The sequence below is a fragment of the Lonchura striata genome, chromosome 1, assembly GCF_050655825.1.
Source record: "Lonchura striata isolate lonStrDom1 chromosome 1, ASM5065582v1, whole genome shotgun sequence".
NCBI lineage: Eukaryota > Metazoa > Chordata > Aves > Passeriformes > Estrildidae > Lonchura > Lonchura striata.
In genome coordinates this window covers 77,550,237-77,575,238 of record NC_140703.1, presented here as the reverse complement: position 1 = coordinate 77,575,238, position 25,002 = coordinate 77,550,237, and the positions used below count along the sequence as shown (strand labels likewise).

General features: G+C 36.4%; 1 protein-coding gene across 2 annotated transcripts in view; it reads right to left on the bottom strand.

Annotated features, from left to right (window-relative positions):
• GPC6 (glypican 6) overlaps positions 1-25,002 on the bottom strand; it is a 726,663-nt gene that overhangs the window by 323,644 nt on the left and 378,017 nt on the right. For both annotated transcript variants that reach the window (XM_077781485.2, XM_085556757.1), the window contains exon 3: positions 11,821-12,212. In XM_077781485.2, the coding sequence (XP_077637611.1) occupies positions 11,821-12,212 (392 nt within the window). The remainder of the gene's footprint in view (positions 1-11,820; positions 12,213-25,002) is intronic.

Sequence of the window (25,002 nt, the reverse complement as noted above, 5' to 3'; positions counted from 1 at the left end):
AAAGATCTTCAAGATCATTGACTCCAACCATTAAATTAATACAGTAAACCATGTGCCTGAGGGCCACATCTGCATGTGGTGACTGAACCACTTCCCTTGTCTCAGTGCTTGACAATCCTCTCCATTAAGAAGTATTTCCTAATATCCAATCTAAACTTTCCCTTGTGCAACTTGAGGACATTTCCTCTAATCCCATTGCTTCATACTTGGAAGAAAAGGCTGACCCCTACCTGGCTACACCCTCCTTTTGGGTGGTTGCAGAGAGTGATAAGATCTCCCCTGAGCCTCCTTTTCTCCAGCTAAAGAACCCCAGCTCCCTCAGCTGCTCCTCCCAGGACTTGTTCTCCACAGCCTTCGCCAGCTTCATTGCCCTTCTCTGAACATGCTTTATTGCTCAGTGTCTGTTTGTAGTGAGGAACCCAAATGGACACAGTACCCGAGGTGTGCCCTCAGCACTGCCAAGTACAGGGGAACACTCAGTGCCCTGGTCCTGCTGATTGCTGAGACACTATTGCTGATACAAGCCAGGATGCCATTGGCCTTCTTGGCCACCTGGGTACACTGTCAGCCCATATTCAGCTCATTGGCAATCACAGGAATTGCCCTTAGAAACTGTGAACACTGCGCTCTCCTGTTTGGGGCATGCTCCTGGTGGCAGGTAAGGTTATAATCTTCAGAAATGTATTCAACTTCTACAGTGTGTTAAACTAAAATATGACGCGTGTGAAATTCCACTTATGATGAATTTATGCAAATTATATTACATACAGATAGTTCATAAACATTTTATCTATGTTTACATGTAGTGCTGTTCTTGTGCCTTTAAATGGTCATTTCCTGACTGGAAATTTCTTATTCTACCCAAATCTTCTCAGCAATGTTTCCACCAGTAAGTTCTTCAATCTCCCTGTAAAGACCTTTACCCTAAAACTTTTATTTTCAACCTGATTTTATATAAATATGAACATTCATACCTTAATCAACTTCACATTGAAGTCAATGGCTAAGGTACTTTTTACTGATTCAGTCAAAAGGAGTGAAAGTGGAAGGAAGAGCAGAAGGCACACACTGAATCTTAAATAGAGAATAGATTTTCACATATAAAATATGCCTTGTAGGAATATATGCATATTCACAGTTCTTCAGTAATAGTCTAAGTGCAGAAGACATTTCTCTCAAAAGCAGTTTTAGGGAATCAGACTGAAAATATGATATGGCCATAGGATGCTTTCTTTGAGGTCAGGATAGCAGTAAGATAGTTGGGCCATTTTGGTATTAACATTTCACTGTCCCTACTCCTCTCCCTCCTTTCTTTTTTTGAATAAAATTTAGTGCATAAATTATTATTTCATACTGCTAATATTTAAAAAATATATTTCTGTAACCATATGTAAGAAAAAGTATTTGCATAATGGTAGAGACTGGCAGCCAGCTTCCTCTGTTAACTTTGGAGACTGCAGAGTAGAAATAAATCTGCGAACATTCTTCAACCAAAATTTTAACTCTGATTTAAGTGAAAAACTGAATTGCATTAATTTCTATTTGGCATATTCTATCATAGTTTTAGATGTTGCTGATATATAAAAAAAATATGTAACACAAAAAAAGTTGTATTATGAAACTTCTTTAACCTTGTAATTATAGCCAGAAAACATTCAGCGGACTCACAAAAGAACATCAGTTTTGAGGACCAGTGTGAAAGTTTCTAATGGAAGTTTTTCCTGTGTTTTGAATTCCATTCAATATCCTTGAAAAGCAGATCTGCACTGTTACTTACAGAGGTGAGATGATGAAAGATACACGGTGGCTTATTTTTCCTATAAAACTACGCCTTACTCATGATGGGTAGGTTTCCAGGTGCTTTCTGAACATGTTTTGGTTCTGTCTTCCTATACCCTATGTGGTATCAGTTTATCTTGAAGTTTACCTTAAGATCTCAAGGACCAAAGACAGCAGTGTGCTGTGAGCTGTCTCTGCTGCATTTCAACCTAACTGTTAAAGTAGTCACCACTCATTCAAAGAAAATGTCAGTGCAAATTCAAAACTATCACTCAGTTTTGAGGAAAAACTGATTTTTTCCCTCATTCGTGCTATCCTTTGCACAGTAGCACACAAGATTAAGTAGTTGTTTCAAATAAACAATGGATTGAATGGCATTCTAATATTAATATAATCAGGTAAAGCCAGCAAAAACAACACATAGATTTAGCCTGAAGAAATCAGACAAATAAGTACCTCTAATAATTCTTTCATGGACTAGGAAATAGGCAGGTGTAAAAGGCATTGTGGCCAGATCCAACCAAATTCCTGTAGAAGACCTTAGACATAAAAGAAGCCAGCAGTTGAGCTGAGCAACTTTTCCATACAAGTTTCCATGGCTCCTAGGCTTGAGCTGGAGTGAACTAATGCAGCTTGGATGCCACAGACTGAAGCAGGTCAATTATTGCATTCCACAGAGAGAGACGACCAAGCACTTAGATCCATATGCATTCACTTGTTTTGGCACATGTCTGAAAAACAGGATTCATGGCAGCTGACTTGGTGTTCCATCACATCTACAGAGAGTGGTGAAACTCCTGAATCAGTAAATTGCTGGAGGAAAGAAGAACACAGGCTGTCATTTCTCGCTTTCTGGTACTGTTTAAACACTTAAGGTGATTTTGTGAAATTCAGATAATATCTCTGTCAGCTCAGGCTTCTCTCTACCAATTAGGTGCATAAAACCTCAATTTGAAATAGCACAATTAGATTGGTGTCTTCTCTGTGGACAGAGCTGCTGATTGTTCTGTGTAACAACTCAGTATGCAGAGAGCTGACTCAAGAAGTGCAAGTTAGAGTGCACTAGTCCTGCTCAGCTTTGTCAGCTTGCCAGCAATTGTCTCATACACACTCACTTCTAGATCTACAGATAATTCCAACACATGAACATGAATGAAAGCACTGTGAGATGAAGAACACAACTGGCAAGTGTAGATGCAATTCTGTTGCTGATTGATATTGAAATCATGTAAGTGGGGGTTAAGTAGAGAGCCTGTATGTGCTTCCTGAAGAAATCCTGCAATTTATTCATTGCTGTATTGGTACAAAATTGCTAAACCTTCTAAAATCAAAGTCAGACTTGCACAGTATTGGGACAGTCCAGAATATCAAAACATCTCTGGCAGTTTTAAAAGAAAAAACATTTTCAAGAATGGGAAAGTTGTTTGCAGGTTAAAACTGCATGAGTTGCTGGGCAGCTGCAAAATCTTTTACACCAGTGGCCAAAGGATGCCAAAGCATCATGAAGGACATGCAGACATGTGTTGCATTAAAATCCTCACTCCATATTCTTAAGTTCTGCTCTTGGCCACTTCAAGGTGACAGGTGTTCACCTGAGGTCAGCTAAATCCTCTCACCTTAATCAAAGCTCTTTTTTTCCCCAGTTTGGTCTGGTACATTTAATTTTTTCTCAAGAACTCAATTCTTTTTAAGGGCCTAAAAATAAAACAAAATGAGAAGGAGGAAAAGAGAAGAAGGAGCAAGAGCAAAGATGTTCTTAAACATGTGGACCAAATGAAAGTGACATTTTATCTTTTCCAGAAAAGATTATGGAAAAAACTCAGCAATCTTGTGTCATAAAATCTCCCATAAGAAGCAGACACTGGAGTATGCGAAAGTTTAAAATTTCACAGATGACCAGAATTATTTTCCTGACAATTAAGTTCTTCATTTTGCATTCCAATGTTCACACCATTTTTTTTGTCTGAGATATATTTTGAGATGCAAGACTTAAGCAGACAATGAAGCCAATTGTAACTGACCCCTGCATAACTGAGAATTTAACTTAGATCCACATTGTTGATTTCAGACTATTATCTGAAAGTCTCAAAGAAATTTGACTTCTTCACTATTTTCCTGATAACTTTGTTGGCTGCAACACTTAAGCAGATATGAATTTAAATTGCAGTTAGTATTCCTGATGCATTTTAGGTAAACAGATAGTTTCTTGGATAATGTTTTCCATAGAAACCTGAAAGGCAAATAACCTATTAGGATTTGTTTTCTGCTTCTGGCTCACATGAGAAATAAAATTGATTGCTTTTCTCAAATCATTATTGAAAACCAGAGCTTCCATGGGCTGTCTCTGACACAGAATTAAGATAACCTGTAAAAGAAGTCATTCTAAAAAGTTAGCAAGTTTTAAGATTATCTAGATCCCCTTGCATTGCTTAACCTTCAGACTTCTTAATCTCCTTTTTATTTCCATTTGATTCCTCTGAATTTTCTTTCACTTCCCTGTGCTGAAACAGCAAAAATCTAAAACCTGCTGTAAGATTAATTGAGAATTTCTAAATACAGTGGTATCAGCCAGCTCTTAGTCAAGCTTTGTTTCTTCACCATTATTTTTATCATGACTTGACCACGTATCATGATATACATTAGGATACATCCTTTTTTTCCCAGGAATGCCTCTGAAAAAGTTCTAATTTTTTTTCTTAATAGATTTTTTTCAGGTGCCATATCAACATATTTTGTAGATGGTAAATAGATCTGATGTGAGAATTTTGAATGATTTTGTGCAAAATGTGCATTTCAGCAATCCTGCACAAAACCTTGATTAAAACAATTATTTTTCTAATGGGTCATGACAGTGTTTAATAATGTTGTTAAACTAAAATAGTCTCATTACAGTTCTTAATTTATCATTAGAAGTTTCATGCAAAGCTGAATTAAATGGTATTTACTATGCATTAGGCATTGAGCAAAACCCAAAACACAAAGTGAGCAAAAGAGCTGCAATCAGAAGATCTCTGTTTATGAATGATACAAAAAATCCAAAAAGACAGGATTGCTTTGGATTCTGAGGTGTGATGTGGCACACAGTAGGAATAAACCCAAACTGCAGACCTACCTAGAGGGATACTCAGCAAGACTGACTTTCTCACTGAGCAACATGACTCAGTTAAACTTGGGTTATTAAATTCAATACCAAGGTAGATGAATTAGAGACATATGAAATGGAGAGTCTAGGCTGGATTATATCTGACAATTCTCATAGGCAGGACATAGACCACAGCTTTTGTAGACCTCCTACTGCCCTTTTCCTTTCGTTGAAGCTGCTTTTTCATCTTAGGCCTTTTCTCCTGAACTGCTCTTCTGGAACATCTGATGATTCCAGTGCACACAAAGTGGAAAATAGAACAGTGCACGTGCAGTATGTCTGGGATATCTGGAAGGCATTTGTTTCATTTCTCCATGAAATGTGTGCAATTAACTAGATCAGTTGATGTGCCTTTTCTTTCCAAAAAAGAAGGAAAGATATTCAGCACAGCTGAACCTCAGTTCAAAGGATACTTCCCAGAAAGAACTCAAGTGTGGATACAATTCACTCCTGCTTTTGTGCCACAGACACATTAGAGCTCTGAAACTCCCCTGGCTGGATAATCCTTCGACTCCCTGCCTGAGGAACACCAAGGGAGAGGAAAAGGAAAAAAGAATGTGGTCCCATTCATGTCACAGTGTGATCCAGTTCTTGTAAATATATGTTAACTCAATGAAAACTCAAAGAATTAGTGACTGAAAAAAGCTTTAAAACAACAGACAGAGATGCAATCATAAAAGCTCTGTTTGCTCAGCTGGGCTGTTCCTAAACCAACAGTTTAAACTGAGGATTAAAGCTGAAAACCATAGTCTTTTTAGATTTCCTTTCCTTCTGTGGCTTTAACAAGCCAAATCTCTTCAGCCAATGAAGCTAAAATATACAGGACATAGCTTTTTATCTGTCACGCCCTGTAAATCACATTTTCCAGGCTTAAAGTACAATTTGTTTTGGCTTTTAATTACCTGACTTATCACCATGTCATATTCCCTCCCCCCTGCAATAATTACATTCTGAATCACTGTGTCATTCAATATTGGCCTTTATTTATACCTCTCACAAAATGTTGAATGTTTATTTATAAACCATGAAAAGCAGAGTTTGTAAGAATATTGATTCAGCATATTAGAAAAGCAGTGGCCTGGCATTCTGCAAGTAGAAGTAATCACAGGCAATTACTAGAGACTGGTTTTCACTACTAATCTTAAGTTTAACCTCATAATTGTATTACTGAATTTATTTCACTTTGCTCATATATCACCAGGTTCTAATAAGAAGTCTGATATTAACATAATTTAATAATATTCAGGGGATGAATGGCTTTAATTGGTTTAAAAAGAAGGAGATATATAGCCTATGCCATACAATGAGAAAAGTATTGTAACAACCTCTTTTTATTTTGTAATAAATGATAATTAATATTTAAATACATTAATGAAATAAGTTCTTAGTGGCTGGGTCACAAATCTTTGATGTTCTACCACTAACAAAATCACTAACTGCTCTTAATGATGCCCCTGAGCTAAGCTTCACTTTACTCCTGGTATAAAAACTACTTTAGTTCCTGGTAGCATGAATTTTTGAGTGTGAAAGTCAAAGCTAAACTCAGAACAATTCTTCTTTTCCTAATCCAAATATACAATGGGAAGAAAGTGCTCAAATTCACACAAAAAAAACCAAACCATGAAATGGCCAAACTTAGAGAAAAGAAAAACTAGCAAACAATAACTAAACCCCTAGATCTCTTTAAATAAAAGTATTCTGCACTCACCTGCTGCTCCTAGTGAGGCAAGTTTAGTGCAAGAGCCAATGAAGATTATTTTTTCATTAAATGAGGAAGAGTTATGAACCAAACACCTCATGTATAAAACAGAACCAGTTCCCAAGGAAAGACTGAGTGATAATTGTTGCAATTTAGCTGTTAATATATTTGGGAAAAGTATTTCAGGAATCACACAGGGTCTGGAAATCCTGGACCCTTCTGTTTAAGAATTTTAATTCCCCATGTGTTTTTCTGCTTACACCCTGTACCACTCAGTGACAGTTCAAGGGGATTATTAAGATAACTGAGAATGATTTGTCTACAGTCAGAGAGAATAACTTAGCATTATTTTTTCACAATGTGTCCAGAGCTCAGACACTGTAAAGGATGAATGTGGAAAGTATGCATATGTCTTTTCTTTCAGATTATTGCCAATCACAACTGAAAGCAACTGCAGAAATATTTTCAGCAGCTTCTCCAGCTTAAGATGCTAAATCTGAGCTTGTCAGGAAGGCTTGTGGGATTTTTTTTTTGGTTTTTTGGTGGTTTTTTTTAGTTTTTTGTTTTTTGTTTTTTTTTAGTTTATTTATTTATTTTATCTAGGAAAAAAGTTGAAAACATGTTAATATGCTATATTTTTATAGAGGAACAGGGAAGGACAAAACTATTTTTTTTAAACCAAAAGGTATCAAAACAAAAAAGCTAGGTTTTTAGAACCTAACAAAGTACTGAAAAAAACAGGTAGTAGAAAATTTAACTGATTATTTCTGAAAATGTAGTTCAAAATGTCCATAAACATCTACTACCTTCAGCTTAAGAAAGTATACTAGTTGAGAAGCTCTGCTCCTATACTGACCTTTAAACTACTGCCACTGAGGTAAATCAACTAAATAGACTTTTGACATACCCAAAATGGCAGCTCTGATGTTGTATATTGAATATTATATATTGATCCTGCATCAGGGCAAGTTCAGATTGGATATCAGGAAAAGATTCTTCACTGAGAGGAGGGCTGCTAACTGGAACAGCCTCCCCAGGAAAGAGGTCATGGAACGAAGTCTGTCAGAGTTCAAGGAGCATCTGGATAAAGCTTTTAGTCATATGTTTTTTTTTTTTTCTATTTAGTCCTGCAAGCAGCCGGGAGTTGGATTCAATGATTTTTACAGGGCCTTTTCAACTTGAGATATTTTTAGGAAATTGATTTAAATGAAGAGTTAATTTTCTCAATTTAAAAAATAATAACTTTTTGCTCATATGCCTATATAACTTTCTAGAATATTTATATAATTTAGCAAGCTGGTCCATTCAAGCCAGTGGAAATATACTGCACTGAGTGAAGATTTAAGCAGCATAGCAACATAGCGCTGAGAAATTTAATGCATTAGAATAAGAAATAAAAACATTAAAAAATCTCTGATGATCAAAATTGTACATAGAGATCATGAAAATACTGTTCAACTAAAACAGCGTAATCTAACTTCAGGCAGATGGAAGCAACTGTGTCTGCTTGCAACTGAAATATAATATTAAAAAAAAATTTACAAAAATAAGATGTCCTAACCACCTTCCCTCCCCATTTATCTAAGTGTGACTTACTAAATTATAACCTCACTGAAAAGCAAATTGCTAAACTACAAAATCCTATTGTAAGAGGGAAAGGTTTCTGATATGTGTTGTCTCCTCTGAGAGTGCTTGAGCATACACTTCATTGAAAAAAAAGGAAGTGTAGCTCCTTTGCAAGGAATATAATGGCTGCATTGTTTTCAGATGTTACAACCTCTCTGAGGAAACATCTTTAGAAAGGATATGTCCCTGACATTAGAGAGGGAACAAATCCTTTGTGTGTGACCCACCAACCCTCTACAGAAATGGTCTAGAAAACAATGAGACAGTAAAGGCCCGAAGGAGATGTTGTTACCAACTTTCTCATTAGTCACTCTTTCTCATGGTGTTTAAGATGTAGGCTCAACATTTTTCTGTGTCAGTGGCGGTTCAGTGAAATAATGGGTCTAGAAATAGAAAGCAAAAAATCTTTTAAGCTTGTGATGTTACAGGTAGAAGATCCCCCTCTGTTCCCAGCCAGAGCAGAGGATGGACAAAGGAATTTTATTGAAGAACTGCAACAGTTCTTCCTTTCATTTTCTGTCTTTATTTATTTCTCCTGACTTATCCAGATGCGGCATCCTTATCACAGAATCTCTCAATATTAGAGTACAATGAGAAAGAAATCTGTGCTGAATTTGGATGACTTTCAAAATAGCAACAAAAGATGTTTACCTGTCTCATTTTTGGTTGCAGTTATGTGCTAACTCTAAGAAATGGTTGTAGTCTTTCAAAATTTATGTTTAAAAAAAAGGATTTGTAATTTTCTACAGTAGATAAACCAACATAAAAGTCCACAGTTATGATATAGCAACAAATGATTAATTCTCAGAGTAATCACAGCCTTTCCACAGGACAATTATTGATCTTGAATATTTGGTGCCACTTGGGGCTCTTCATATCTGCCTCACCAGGCTGCATGTAACACAGAGTCCCTAAGGCCAGAAATTGTTTTGCATATGCTGTGGGTATGAATAAAGCCACCGAGATTTTAATTTCAAAATTAGTCCTGCAATCAAAGTGTATTCTACATTTAAGCACAATGTTGATTTTATTATTTTTTTAATAGAACCACAGGATAATTATCCTAAAGAAATGTGACCAGCAGGTCACCTGTACTCTGCTCTCAGAGAAGACCCCACCTGGATTAATAAATCCAGCTCTGGAATTCTCAGCATCTGAGGAAAGATATGGACTTGTTGCACTGGGCCCAGAGGAGTGCCACAAAAATGGTCAGTGGGCTGGAGCACCTCTCCTATGAAGACATGAGGGATGTGGGGTTGTTCAGCCTGGAGGAGAGAAGCTTCAGGCAGATCTTACTATCAACCTTCTAGCACTTAAAGGGCATTTATAAGAAAGATAGGGATGGGATTTTTATTAGGGCCTGCTGTGATTGGACAAGAGGAAATGCTTCAACTCACACTCATCATATCACACCATGCCCCACTGTGAAGAGCTTTGCTGCATTTCTTTAATGACCTCCCTAGAGGCACCAGGAGCAACTGCTGTGCCCTTGAAGTAGCCTCTTCTCCAGAAGGAAGAAAACCTAGTCCCACAGGCTCAAGTACAGGTAATACAGTCCAGATCATAATGGTGGCCTCCACTGAACCTGGTTCAGTTTATCAATGTTATTTTTTTGTACAAGAAGGGTCAAAAACTGAACACAGTCTAATGGAGCATCACTATGTGTCTACACTGTTGTGTCTTGCACCACCCTTTTAACAATGGCTTAAAGTGTTTCATTCATGTTAAAAAAAACCAAAAAACAACAGAAACCCTATTGCACTACTATTATCATGTTCAACCGACACTACGAAAAGACATGCTGTATCATTGCAGAGCTAGAAGTTCTCATTATAGGATCATAAGATCATTTAATGATCTTGTTATAAACCCTTTTCTTGAGTGGACTTATGTACCCAAAGCCCAGAGGCTGAGAGGAAAACATTTCTTGGATATGTGACAGAGGAGACACCTGCACATTCTGTACAGCCATGTACAGAGGGAAAGTGACATCTCAGCAGAAAATTCAAAACCTTAATCTTTGAGGGATTCACAAATTATGCGTCTATTAAATGAATTACACAGCTTACTCTCTACAGTCTGATCCAGCAAGACTTAATGCCTGCTGACAACAGTGACATGAGAGCTCTGTACTTTCACTTATAACCTGACCCACGGGGACATCATTGTTCTTCAAGGAAATCTGGGGCTGTAGATATATGCATTCTGCAGGTTTGGAGGCTAAAAAGCTGCATCTGCCCCCAGATAGATTAGGCAGCCTGGGGTTTCACAGCAATACCCTGACACCATTCAGAAAGACTGCAAGAACTGACAGTGCCAAAAATCAAAGAAAGGCAACCCTGAAGCTCAGGAAGGCACTTGGAGGAAGAGACTTTAGTTCTAGCTGATTAGCAAGGATCACATATCTCATCTATTGAATTTTAAGTTCAAAATGACATTTTTCTCCCATGCAGTCTCCTAGACATAAAATCAGGGTCTCGCTTCCTGCCTACATTTCTAGCTCCATGGCTTCTCAACTTGTAATTGCAAAATATCACATAATACAGGTTAAGAAATGTTTAAAAGCCTTGTCTTGTTGAGTACTTGAGTTGCACTCTACTGTACAATGTATTGGCTCTACCTCACCTTCTGAATGGGGTTTAAATGAAGCAAATGAGATGGTTCTCTTGAGGCAGAGGAGTGGCTTAGGTTTGTAAATGTGGGAAAGTATTGGATGGGCCAAGCATCCAAATTATTCACAAAATTATTGTTCAGAAGTGAGTATTTGAGCATTTCACAGTGGATCTCATTAAAGTATTTCAGAATTCAAGGTCCAAATGCACTCCAAGAACTGTGAAATAACAAGATCAGAGAGCAACTGTCTAGCTGGAACAACAATTCAGAAAAATATACCTGATTTTGAAATACCGTATAAGAGAAAGTCATTCAGGCACATTTGTGGTGCCCAGATGGGTTATTTTTGCATGTGTTTTTCTTTAATTATGTGAAGCCCTCAAGGATTATAATTGTCATAAATATTTGCATAGATAAATAATTAAAACTAAAATAAATGTGAGTCAAACCATCCTTTGGGAAAGCTCAAGCTTCAGAGGTGTCACTGTTTGTCTATTTTCTCATCAGAAACATGACTAAACATTTCTAACAAAATCCATCACCCAGCTGTATGATGAATGAATGCTGTGAGGGCTGTACTTTCCTAATGAACAGCAGAATAAATTTGCTTGAAACATTTAAATTCTGATCTAATCCCCATCTTTTATATATGTAGCCAGTTTTGAATTACAAATGACAATCATTACCATGCTATAACATTGTTGTATATTGGTATTTCACTGTGTCCTAAGCACAGAGATTTGCTTTCCAGTCAGTATTGCCTTAATATCCCCAGAAGGAACTGAAAACAACCATTGTCCCTATTTATGAATTTAGGATGGATACAGTGGTAGGCACAAAAGCCAACCAAACACTTCCTTGTACTGAAAAGAAGAAAGAAAAGCACAAAGACAGATTTCAATTGTCTGGCAAGTTAAGAACAAATTCAAGCGACCAAAACCCCACCCTGATTTTAGATTACCTTGGATACTCTGTTTGCAACCTCTCTGCCTACTGTCAGCCCCTGAACAAAGGTGCGTGCAGCAATGAAGGCTCTAGTCACTTGAACCTTCAGCTTCCTGGGCACATCTCCAAAGGGCTTCAGCTGGTCTGTGTACTTGCTTACACACTCCAGGTAATCCTCACTGAAATGGTACTGGGGGTTTATAAGTTGGAACATCCGCTCCAGCAGCCGAGCCCAGAAGTCGTTCAGCATTTCCTCCAGGTTCACGTTGCCTCCTGTGTAATAGCGCTTCAGCTCCGTGAAGAGGTCCTGGAACACCTCAGAGTTCTGCATGTACAGCATGCCGTACGTCCGCACAAACATTTCGTTTAAGGATCGCTCCGCGTTCTCCAGAAGTTCTCGGAAAAACTCTGCGGGGAAAACCAGCAGGTGTTAGTGGCCATAATAGTAAGGTATAAAGGGTCTTCTTATTGCATTCCTAACCCATAATTTGTCTTAATAGGTTGATACCACAGCACTTTACTAGTGAAATTCATCATTTGGATAGGAAATAGATCTATTTAGAAGTAAAGAAAAATAGAGAATAAACTGAATTCCCTATCACAATTGAAAGATGTAGAACCTATAACACTGGGCAGAAAAACCCATTTAAAAGAACATCAATGAGGGTAGTTCCACTTCTTCACATACTATTTGAACATAGCAATCCCTCCACAACCATTAAACTAAATCCTCTAAGCTAAACGTAAAGTCACTAATATGACGATTTAACTGAAAATTTAATGATTTTAGAATTTGGATTCCACTTTGATCAAGCCTTTACGGTATAGAAGCAAACCATGGAAATAAATCTGAACTCTTATTTGCAGATATTCTTGAAAAGAACTTGAAAGAAACTTCAGTGGAAATGAGAAGGATCTTTCTTAAAATTGTCACATGTCTAAGTAATGGTAAAAAATGTTAGTATTTTTAATAATTTTTTACTCTCTTGAGGAGCAGTGCTAGAATCCTCCACCAGTCATGTCACAACTATCCTACTAATTCCAGTCTGTGCTGGTTGTTTATTTTGGAGATGCAAGCATTAAGGTTTTCTTGAAAGGATTCAGCCAACTGCTTTGGTGCCTTTTATCTACTGAGGCCTAAATCATAAACTATTTCTAAATTTTGACTTGTGGAAGTTATTCTTACTGAAACTGAGCCCATGGGATAAAGTAGAAATATGTAATCATCTCTTCTGTTCAGATTTTTAAATTGCAATATGGTACTTAGGATTGCCCCAAAAATTCACTGAGCATGTACAACAGTTCTTTAAACCCAGCTGACCAAAGCAGGCATAATATCTCCTGGCTTTCAAAAGATATCATCTTTTTACATGGCTTGCTGTCAATCTTCTTGGAAAAGAGGACTGTAACTGCTATGGTTTGTAAATGAAGCATTGCAGGCAGCAAGGCAGTGATGGCCAAACCTTTGGCAAAATATATATTTGCTACAATTAAATGATTTGCAGTGAAGCAGGATTCATCACACACCAAGTCTGGGATACCAGATTCTTAATTTGTGGTCGCTGCCCATAGACACATCTGTATGCTAACTGCAGGGATGTGCTGACTTTTCACACTCTTGGCTAATGCTATGATGTGAGTAGTCCTTTAACACAAGGCACTGCTATGGCTACAGTGACTTACAAAAATGCAGAACCACTGCAATGTTAAAGACAGGGCAAAAATTAAGACTAAGCAAGAAAAAATCCACACTAAATTTGAGGGTTTGCAACTGTGATCAGATGAAAGCATAATCCATTGAATACTGTGGACCAGTCTACAAAGACTCAGTAAGAAAATAATCTCTTATTTTTGGCAAAAGTTGTGCAGAGCTGCAGCCTTTGATCTCCCAGATAACTGGAAAGGGGTTATTATGGAAACGTCTCACAGAACACTGAGAACATACTTGCTACATCAAGACATTTATTAAAGGGAAAATGTAGTCTAATAAATATATCAACGTCTAAACTGTCATTAAAACTGCAGCTCTTCAGAAGGACTAAATTGCACTTGGAATGGATATGCTTTTTCCAAATAGTTTATGTAGAGAAAAGGAAAAAAAAAAAAAAGAAAAAAAGGAAAAAAAAAAAGACATCCACAATAAAAATTTTGTTGCCAAATAAAATAATTAGAATTCTACAACATATAGGCTTCTGTTTAAGAATAAAGTGAAAAAAAATTGTTTTTCACTGCTAGCCCTGATCTAGTGGTGTCTTTGACATCTAAATAACCATGATTACTCTTTTGTACATTCAGCATTTCTTCTCCCAGAAATAATGCACACTGACTGCACTGCTGAATACATCTAATTCTCTAGTCACAAAATCCAGAAAGCAAAAACAGGGCAGCGAATCTGGGGCTCAAATTAAAATTTGTTCTAAGGCTGGAGTCAGGCTTTCCCACCAGTGCAATTGAATGACAACAGCCTATATATGCTGGGAGGCTGCTATAAACAACTCACATGCTGGCTCCTCACAATCCATAGCTATACTGGGAATCCCACTCTCTATTTTAAAGGATCATGACACCACATAAGTCAGTCACAGCAAAGCTTAACTGAGTTTGCTGACAGCTCTTCTTGTCTGAGATTATTAGTTTATTCTTTCTTTGTGTGGGTGTATTATTTAGCAGTCTCATAGTCAGCTCATTGGAAGCCAACCAAACTTTTCAGGGAAGGGTAGATATTTATTCTCTGCTTGTACAGCATCCAACACAATGTGGTCCATGCTGGTCACAATCTTTATTTATACTGTGGTATACACATTTCCAGTAGAGATTTCATGCTAGTCCCGAATGTGAAACCATACATATTATTTCTGTAGGAAAGCTAATGTCCTCTCAACAACAGCACATTTATTTAATTTTTAGTCTTCTTACAGGTCTCTAGTCTTCAAGAACTACTGCTAAAGGTAAATTATGCCATTAAAAAGTTGGAGTGCAATCTTTTGTACACTTTGACACAAAAAACAGTTAAGAGAGCTATCTGCATCAGTAACCCCATGCAGGATCAGAATAATAAATCAACAGCAACTACAAAATTGGATACCTTCCTAGTTCCAGACAGAAAGAGATCTCCCATGTAGTGCTAATTTCTCAATCAACTCACATCCAGCAAAATGAACGCTGCTGTGAAGGATTGCTTGCTGTTTTAGTCTGCAAATCTCTCATATATCAAGAAGGTAGTCTGCTTTGCAGTGCTTATGTATAGAAATTGTGTCCTGGCATAACTGGACACTTGTTCACTGACATCAGTAGAAACTGTGTGTGCTTCTGCAAAGGTTGAATTTTGCCATGGTCTTCACAGTAATGTAAAAAATTTATGTTCTTTGCAAAGATGATGTTTCATCAACTTGCAGGTAGTTTTTGAAAACTAATGTAATTTTTCAGCTTCGAGTAAAAGAATGAAGATGAGAGAGACATTAGTCATGTTGCTTAATGTGCTTCTGGAAGGCACTCAAGTACTAGGGTGGGAGAGGAGAATCTATATGAGACAGAGCTGTGCAGTGTTTTAAAATATATATCTTGTGATTTTTTTTCTTGCTGCCAAAATAGGTTGTCATGAGTGATGTTAATGCTGGAAATATTTTTTCCTAATTTTAAGTGATGATTCATTCATTTTACAGTATATGTCCTATGTATGTCTTTTGTTGCCAACATGTTTGCATACAGATTTAATTTATTAACCTAAGTATCTCAGGAAGCCTGTTCACTTCTACAAGGTAGTTGAAAAGAATAAGGTCTAAGGCACACCGAGATACTGAAAAGATGGAGAGAAGATTGCTATTGCAAGCCATTACATGCTCTGTGTATGCTTAAATGGTGGGTTTCCAGTCCATGGATCACATTTCAGTTAGTTTTCATTTTTAAACATTACTTATAAACTTAGGATTCAAGATAGATAGTAACAGTCTGCAAATGAAGTCTGAATTGTTTCAAAATATTTTGGCCATGATAAGACAACTCAGTCACAAAGTGAAAGGGCAGAATTGCTAGAGTCCATTACTGAAAGGTAGGAACCATTAACAGATTAAAAATAATGTCTTGTTAGCTCTTACAGTACTTTGTCAACTGCAAGTTGACATTCTCATGCTATTTTGACATAGGGAAACCAGTACCGTAATACAATTCAACATGGGACCTGGTCTATTTCCAAAGTGATAACTAGTAGTCACTGTAAATCAGTGGATCAAGATTAGGGATAATATTGCAGCATGACTGATGTAATAATTACTTTTAACAAAATATATGCACAAATACCTAGAGGCAATTTTTACAGACACAGATTTGTATTATGTTGGAGTGGATATCCTATGATCATTCCCAACCTGGTAAATTCATTTGCATTTTCTTTTCCTCTGCAATAAGCAAAAGCAATGTCTGTCTGTGGAACAAGATGCAAAGCTTGAAAGAGTTTGTTTTCTAATTCCTAAAACCTAATATATATTAATGAGCTCTAAGACCAAAAAGACAAAAAAGATAATTTCATTTAATTATCATATATTCTGTTTTTAGCAGAATTTGATACCTTAGACTTACTATGGTGCACCTGATACACTGTTAGCTGAGAAAAAACCAGCTCAGCTGCACAGAGCTCTGGACAGAGATATATGCCTGATTTTACATCATTCTTTATATAGAACACTGCTCAGGATGACATCCTGATTTCATCTACCATTGACTAATAACACCCAAACCCTACTGGCAGTTCCCCACCATAGCCTTGTTTTCCTTTTGTGGGGGCTTTGCTTTTCCAAGAACTCTAAGGATTTAGATATGTAAATTCTACCAGTCTTTACCATTCTACCATGATCTACCACTTATTGTGAAGATGTGCATGTATTTACACCCTGTGCACACTTGGTGTATCTAACTTTATTGCAAACTGTTGAACTTCCCAGTCCTAATAAGGCTGCTGGTAAGAGAATATCAGAATTCATGAAAATGGACTATGCCTTTTGAGAGAAAGAGTCTTGGGGGGTTTTTAGGTACAGATACTTGCATTCATTACAAATACCAGCATCAGCCTTTTCCAGCATCCTATTTCTGTCTGTCTTTCTTTGTTCAGGCAGTCATTAATGAAACAAAAATGTTTTGGTGAAATCTTCATCCTTTTATTTGGTGAAATCATTATATTTCTTGTTGCAAAGGCTTTATTCTTGCCTCTTTCTTTAAAGATATCCCACTCACAATGGCATCAATTAGTGAAAGCTGTGATTTATCTAAAGGAAATTCAAGTGAAATTTACGTCCATGGGTTTTATGCCTTTCATTTTCCAACTGCTTTAGGTTTCTGGAGGCTTTCTTTAAACAATAACTAACCTTACAAAGCAAAAAGAACTCAATTTAACTTCCTGATTGAGAAAAAAAAAATGCTGTAGGAGAGTATTTACAGCAGATTATTTTTTTTCCTCAGTTTTGACATTACATTTGTTTTATATTCCAGAGCAAACAAATTGCTTGCATAAGGCTACCAGTGCACTGGTATTACTTTTTAGTCAGCCTGAATAACTAATTTTAAAATAGCTTTGACCTTTAAAAACACTCAAAAGTCACAACTTGGAAACAAATTTCATCTTCCATTAGAAAAAAACAAGATCTGCAGAGTGATGATATTTGCTGAAAACTGTTCTCCTTTTTTAGCTAATTTTGAATATATATACATTCCATTTAAAGCCAAGAAATACAAGTCAAATAAATAAATGTGCCCTATAATTGCAAATTTCAGAATAGGTGATTTATATAATCAAGTTATGTTTTAGGTATGTGTGAAATTGTCTGTTAATGGATAGCTTTTTAGACTGTTCCAGACCTGTAAATAACATATTAAAAAATCTTTTTAATCCAAAAAATCTTTTGGATGCTGCTAAATTTTTTAGAAGTGCAGTCTCAAAGGTTGTGAGTAAAGATGAGAGTCTCTTCCCTCTTTAATCCCTCCATTTCTCAGACTACTGCAAGACTTGGTAACAGCAGGTAACTCACTGTGATCTTCTCCCTGATTCCTATCCAGAGTCTGTGACTTCTTCCCCCTTTATGGGTCAGGATATTGTGAGAAAAGAATGAGATACAGGGGGAGGGAAACCACTGAGGCTTCACCCTTAACCACTCCCCACTGTGAAGCACAGGGACAATGCAAACAGGACTGTCCTAAGCTAAAATGGGGGACATGAGGATGGGAAAGAAACACAAACACAGCTATGATGGGCTGGGTTGGACAGGGTGGATCCAGTGCATGAAAAAGGAAAAAAAACTATGCTGTTTCTTATACATAAAATGCCATTATCAGAATTGGAAAGAATTTGACAAAGAATTTAAGGCATTATGTAATGCCAAAGCACAAAGGATCTGTTGTACAAATTAACATTAATACAGAGTTAAAGGATCTGTCATCTTCTCAAAGCTGATTCCATGCATCGATAAAGGCTTATAAGACTTTATTCTGCAACACCAAAATCAATAAGAAGATTATCAACAACTTCAGGGGATGCAGGTGCAACCTTCACTGCTAAATCTACTGTTCTTTCACTGCAAAAGGTCATTTGAGTATGCATGAAAGGGAGACTTCATCCTGCCTATGACTGTACAGACACTGCAACTAGCTGAAACACATAAGTTTCACACGAGGAATATTAGACATTGCATATCCTTTTTGAAGTCTTTACTGCACTCTAGAATCTTGATTCTGTTGCATGTGGTACTTTATACTGATAATATATCCTTGGATGTAAATATGAAACCTGAAATTCTCAAGATGCCCTCAAAGAATTAATTGAACTTAGAGCAATAACAAAGAAAGAAAATACTAGGAATAAAAACAAAGCAATGAGATAGTTTTACACATAATTTATATATACACCAATAAGTATCCCTGAAGGCTCTGCTTTCATTATCAAGTGGAAAATGCCCAAGTGAAGTGCTCATAAAATGTAAGCAAAATCTTACATGCCATCTGAAGATTACATTCTAGAATATTTATGAAAGGGTATTTAAATGCTTACAGAAGTAGTATTGTCATGAATATCCATGACCAAAGAGAGACGTGTAGCACTTCATGGATATTTGTGAATTTCAGAAAGATCAATTTTACATCATATGTTCATAAAAATGCATAACACCTCATGAAAGATTCATGAGTCACCACAGTTTCTTCTGAAAAAACATTTAAAGCTTTCATGAAAATATTAACAATATATAAACTCGGTGCAACAATTGTTTTAAAATATAGAGACTGTACCATTTTTTGCTACATATCACTAGAGGCTATTAAACACCCCGTTCAATAGTTAAAGAGATTTAACATCTAAAATTTTGTATGAAAATTCCTTGCCATGCCTATGTTCCACAACCATCTTCTAAACGTATTAAAAGTTTGTTGACTCTTAATACAAAGAAGTGTAAGATAGGCCAGAAGAAACAGAGAAAAATTAACAACAAATTGACATGTTACAGTCTAGATAAAAATTAATTCAGGATAGTTTATATAGTCTATAAAAAAAAATAAAAATAAAAGGAGGCAATTTTTTGACAAGCAGGTCTGAAATCAGAGGCAGTATTTGCTATCACTAGACTCCTGTGCTCTTCAGAGGTCACGGGAGTTTTCCTGGGGAGGAATGTGGCCCTGAAGTCACTGTGTGCCTTCACAGCTGTTCTCAGAGTAGTCAACTTGAACTGACTGCTGGAAGGAGTCACACATGAGGAAGGACCCTGTGGCTGGCCAGAGGAAAACACTGAAACCTTCATTGACTTTCATTTATAATGGGGTGATCAGCCACAATGTGACAGCAGTGACACTGGGCTTTGGAGGCAGAAATCTCAGCCTGGGTTTAGGAGTCTTGGGATTGAAGAGGGCTTGCTCACCTCTTTTAGCTTTGTGTCTTTATTTTCTTTCTCCTACTTTAAACAGAATAGACTGCTGTACAGAACTGTCATTGAGGTATTTGAAAACAATTTCTTGAGCCTTACTTAGCATCAAGAAAGAGTTGCTTTCTGAAGCATTTAGTGGATTAGATGCATACAGTGAAGTACTCAGTAGGAAGTGCAGGTGTGAATTCCAGTGTGGAAAGGTGTGGTTTAAACAGATCAAACTGGCTGCATCTCAATATGTTTAAAATTAGAAGTGCAGCTACTTTCATGTCACAGTTGCAAGTGTCGAGAGCTAAAACATATTTGCACAGTTTTATTTATATAATGTAACTGCAGTAAATCTGTTGCTGTTTGCCTTTCGATCTCATTTCACCTTTTCCCCCTTTTGAAGAAGGCTCATTTTAGTATTTAGAAAGAAATCAGTTTCTTCCATAAAAAACCCCACAATCTTTAGATGTTTGACCTGAGACAAATACTACTGAAATAACTACTAAGACTTCTATTTGAGCTAACTAGCAGAAGCCTGTTGTAAGAGCAGATTGAAGTTTGACTGACTATGGAAATGATTATGTACATAAAATCAATTTTGACTATATCTGCACCTTAAGAGGTAATGAAGTCATGTTGATGGTTTATCCAGACACCTCTGAATGCAGCTAATAAGTTCTGTTATGGTTTACCACTACTAACAAAAAATATAAAGCTACCTCCAAGAAAATTTACCTATTTTTGAGCTTATCCAATTTTTCTACACCTACACTCAAAAGAACCCCAGGTACAATAAAGGACAAGCAGTCTTAAATCCCAGCTGGTTTCCCAGTTGTTTCTTGACTATTTGGACACTGAGCACATAACTATTTGTTACTGATATAATGCCAATATGACTGAATTTCTTGTTGTAAGTTGTGCCACATGTTCAAAGTTCACTGAAGCAATAAACTTAGTTTTGTATCAGCAAATTAAGCTAACTTAAATGTTAGTTTATTGGAGAGATAATTTCACTTTTTTTTTTTTCCCAAGGCAATAGCAGGAAAGTTAAAGACCAGCAATGGTCCTAGAGATCAGATTTGAGGAATCAGCAACTTAAAACAAGGCAATGCATAAAATCCTAGATTACGGATAAGGTTAAGGATAACAGAGTTGGCTTCAAATAAACTACAAATGTAAAAAAAATAGATATATTACTTTTAGAAGAAAACAGTCTTTCAGATTCTGGATCTGCATTCATGTGCTGGTAGAAAGACCTTGGGTCCCCTAAGGAGCTTTGTGAAGTCAATAAACTTTCCTACCTGGATGTTTCAAAGATCAGGGATTAAAAAATGAAGTCAGTATTTGAATAGCTTTAAAGTCAACACAAATCTTCATCTACAGACATCAGTTCACTGGATCAAGATGCTGCATGATTGATTTTTATCTGACTTACCTTCTCAACAGAATGTTTTTTTCTCTTACAAGGCTGTCTATTGGGAAAGCTTTCTAGTCATAAAGAAACTGCTAGGATACGGCACAATGAACTGAAAAACTAGCTTTACAAGATTGGTATATAGGGTTATGTTAGATTTCAAACTATATAACCTAATTTTTATCTGATTGAACTACACAAGAGTGACCTTAAAACTCCTAGGCTAAGTTTATTTGAAGAATTGTTTCCATTTATTAGTTGCTGTGTTGCATATGATGTTTCCACCTAAATGGATATGTCCATGTAGGGACACCAAAGTTTTGTCCTTCTACTGCTGGTGTGCTGATAAGTTGCTGAACATATTGAACATATTAACAAGAATATTTCAATGAACCCACAAGCTGTTTACTCTCTAAGCAAACAAATTATATACTTCACTGCTTCCTAGGGTTTTGTGGGAGTTAGGAGTTTAGAAACTATTTCTGGATTTTGTGTAGTGTTTTTATTTGTCTGTTGGTAGGGGTAGAAGTCACTGGAATTCCAGGCCCTCTTCCATTTACTGCTTCTTCCATCTTTGCAATCTTGAGACCTTATTGTCTGCCTTCTTTGCTGTACAGTCCTCATCCCTCTCTCTGATATATATAATCCTCACATTACATGGTTTTTACCTGAGAGCTTGATGGTGAAGTGTAGACATAGGTCACGTTTTCCACATTATTGTCCAATGCTTCCTCCTGAGTTGGAAGTGGAGACTGCACCCTTCTGGTGGCAAGGGCTTTTCATTCAGTCCCTAGAACTGTTGCTGGACACTATTTCCTTGTGTAATATTTGGGTGTTACTCCAGCTTATTTGCCCACAACAATAATGCTGTGGTGTGAATTATAAAATCTTACCAGCTGAGTTACAGCCCTCTGAGATGAGATTTGAATAAAAGGTTGAAAAGCTGATCAATCCAACTGGGCAGCAGGCAGTGAAGGGGCTAGGGTGACCTGCAGTGACTAAAGGTATTGTACTTGTTTTCCTGCACTAAACTACTGCAGAAACCTTAAAATAAGGGAGGATAAGCAGAAATGAGACAGTACAGGTGAATCAGGAAAGCAAAATTAAAGAGGAAAATAATAGTTGGAGAGAAGATAGAGAAGCAGTGAAATGGCAACTGAGTGAAACAGACAAAGTGATACAAAGAGAGCTCAACTTAAGTTTTCCAAATGTTTTTTGGAGTCTATCAATATTGCCAAAACCATCACCCTTGAGCACACAGGAAGAACAAGGGCCTCAAAAACTGAAGGTCCAGGCTACACACTGATTCACTTCAGATACCCAAGCAAGGAACCTCAGCATGAAGCCTTGCTCTGTCTTTATGTTCTCCATGGGGAGAGAAAGAAGGAGAGGAAAGAAAGAAGGATTTAGATAAGAAGTCTGTCTTGGGTTTTTAACTGGGGCCTCCTCTTCACATCCTGAAGGAACCTGTCCTTTGTATTAACCCCACTGATTAGGGCTAGTATTTTCATTTAATGCATGTAAAAAGATATATGTTATTGCTTGATAAGGTGATTTTAGGTCTTCCATTGCTGCATTATCTGAAAGATTAAAGTTTTTAGAGGTCTGGTGAAATAAAGAAGCAAAATGAATACTTATTTTAAGAGATTGTTGTAAAATATTTTATGCAATAACTTCCTTCTTTATTAGTTTCCCTAATGTATATATGCTTAGTCATTTGGGAGAAACATTCAGACATTTCACAGAATAAGGGTCAAACAGTGTATTTCAAACAGAAATGGGGATTCCTTTGAAAAGGACATAATAGAGAACATGCTTCCTGTTTTTTAATTGAGACACCATTCAACATTTTTAATGAGGACATTAATAATTGTGGAAGGACTTTCAAACTCACAATAAAACACCAATAACTTCTGAAAAATGTAAATGTTAGGGATTTTACATGTTAGGTGAGACTAATTACCCTAGTCCTCTGCCATAATAATAAACTTCATAAGTACGTTATAATTTTATGTAGCCTGGATGGTCTTAGATTTTAAGTGCTTCCACATTTACAAGCCATGTAATTAGAAATGTGTTTCCAATAGGTGACTTTTATATTAGGGTTCAGCATTAAATTGTATACCCATTATCTAGAAAATATTCTCCATTTTCACTGAAGAAGCATTATTTTATTAGTCACACATCCCTTTCTTGCAAAGACCATATGTTCACTCAGACTTGCTCATAATATGTGCATATATAATACATTTTAATTGAATTTTTTATGTTTCAATGTCACAGTAATTGCAATAGGTATCATCCTGCCTACCTAATACATATTTATTAATTAAGAACATTAATTAATATCATGCATTAGGCATAGTTTATACCATAAGTCACTTAATTCAGTATAAGTCAATTAAGTAGCTGAAAATGTAACTATTACTAGAGGATAGTGAAAAATATTTTTTGTTGATTACACAGAAACAGCAGCTATTTTCTCTGGCATCAAGACATACTGAAATATTTCATAACACCATGAATACCCTGCATTTTTTTTCGTCTTGTTGCTACTACCTGGTTTTATTTTAAAATTGGCCTCCTCTAAATAGTTTTACTTATTCTGAGGAGCCTTCAAAATTTATATACCCATCACAGGCTCTGAGTAATTCTAATCTAGCTGAAAGTAATTTTCATAGTGATTTTTTATAATCTGAACATTAACATAACTTATTAAAAATGTAATTTTGCTTTGGCATTATTTTACTTTGCTTTGTTTATTTTTTTGGGGGGTTGTTTATTTGTTTTTTAATTTGTTACACTGTGGGTACTACCTAAGAAGTAAACAGGTTCCTACTTTGCAGAGCAACTATTTCTACTGCTTTAACATACCTCTGTTTCTGAAAAACCTCAGACCTACCCTCTATTTCTTTTTCTTTTGTGAAGTTAAGAAGTTTGACAGAAAATAAAAAATTCAGTCTCGTGTTGTTTTGCTGCTGGCTGATACATCAGCATCAGGTCCAAAGGGCCTCTTGTTATCCTTCAAAGCCAAATGTGAGAACATAAATACATGGTCTGCTCTGCACGGATAGAAAAGCCAGAGGCACAAATCCAGACCCACCAAGAGGAACTAAAGGCTTAGAAAAATATACACATTTTAATCCTTTGAATTACTTCTGTATTCTTGAAGCAATGCTTAGGCCTGGACTTGACACAGGAAAATGAAGAATTTAATCATATTTCTTTTTTTTAATACAAGAAGTAAGGTCATCAATGTTATTAATTTAATCACATATATAATTCAGAGCATAATATAAAATTTAGAAAGTTCAGGCAAACAAGGACATGGAAAAAGAAGCCTGTTCTCTAACGCTTTTTCCAAAATGTCAGGTAAGCTCTAAAAAGACATAAAAGTAGAGAAATCAATTTTTTAAACAGATTTAGAAGAGGAAGAACTTCTGAATAAGTAAAAACAGATTTTTTTTTTTTTTTTAATTTTACATCACAGAATCTGTATTCTTCACTTCTATCTATGCATATGAGGGTCATGAGCCCTGGATCTTTCTATTTTATTATTGTCTCATTTACTCCTTTAGTCTTAGCTTTTTCTTGAGACATGCATTGAGAAAGCGACTAACATTGCAGTCTAGTATGCAGCAGCCATTTGGGTCAGCTAATCTGTGACATAAAAGGATGGGAATGAAATAAAAGAATGGGAATAAGGTAATATTGCTTCATTTAGATTATTTTTAATAGGTTGAAATCTTTGCTGATATTCTTATTTCATTTCTGCTATCCTGACCTGTATGTATGTGGTCTATAACACGAAGCAAGTTTACCCAATCTTTCTTTGAACTGCTGATGGTAATGAATCTCCTTCCTCCAGCCCCAACTGCTGCATTCAGTTATCATCAAG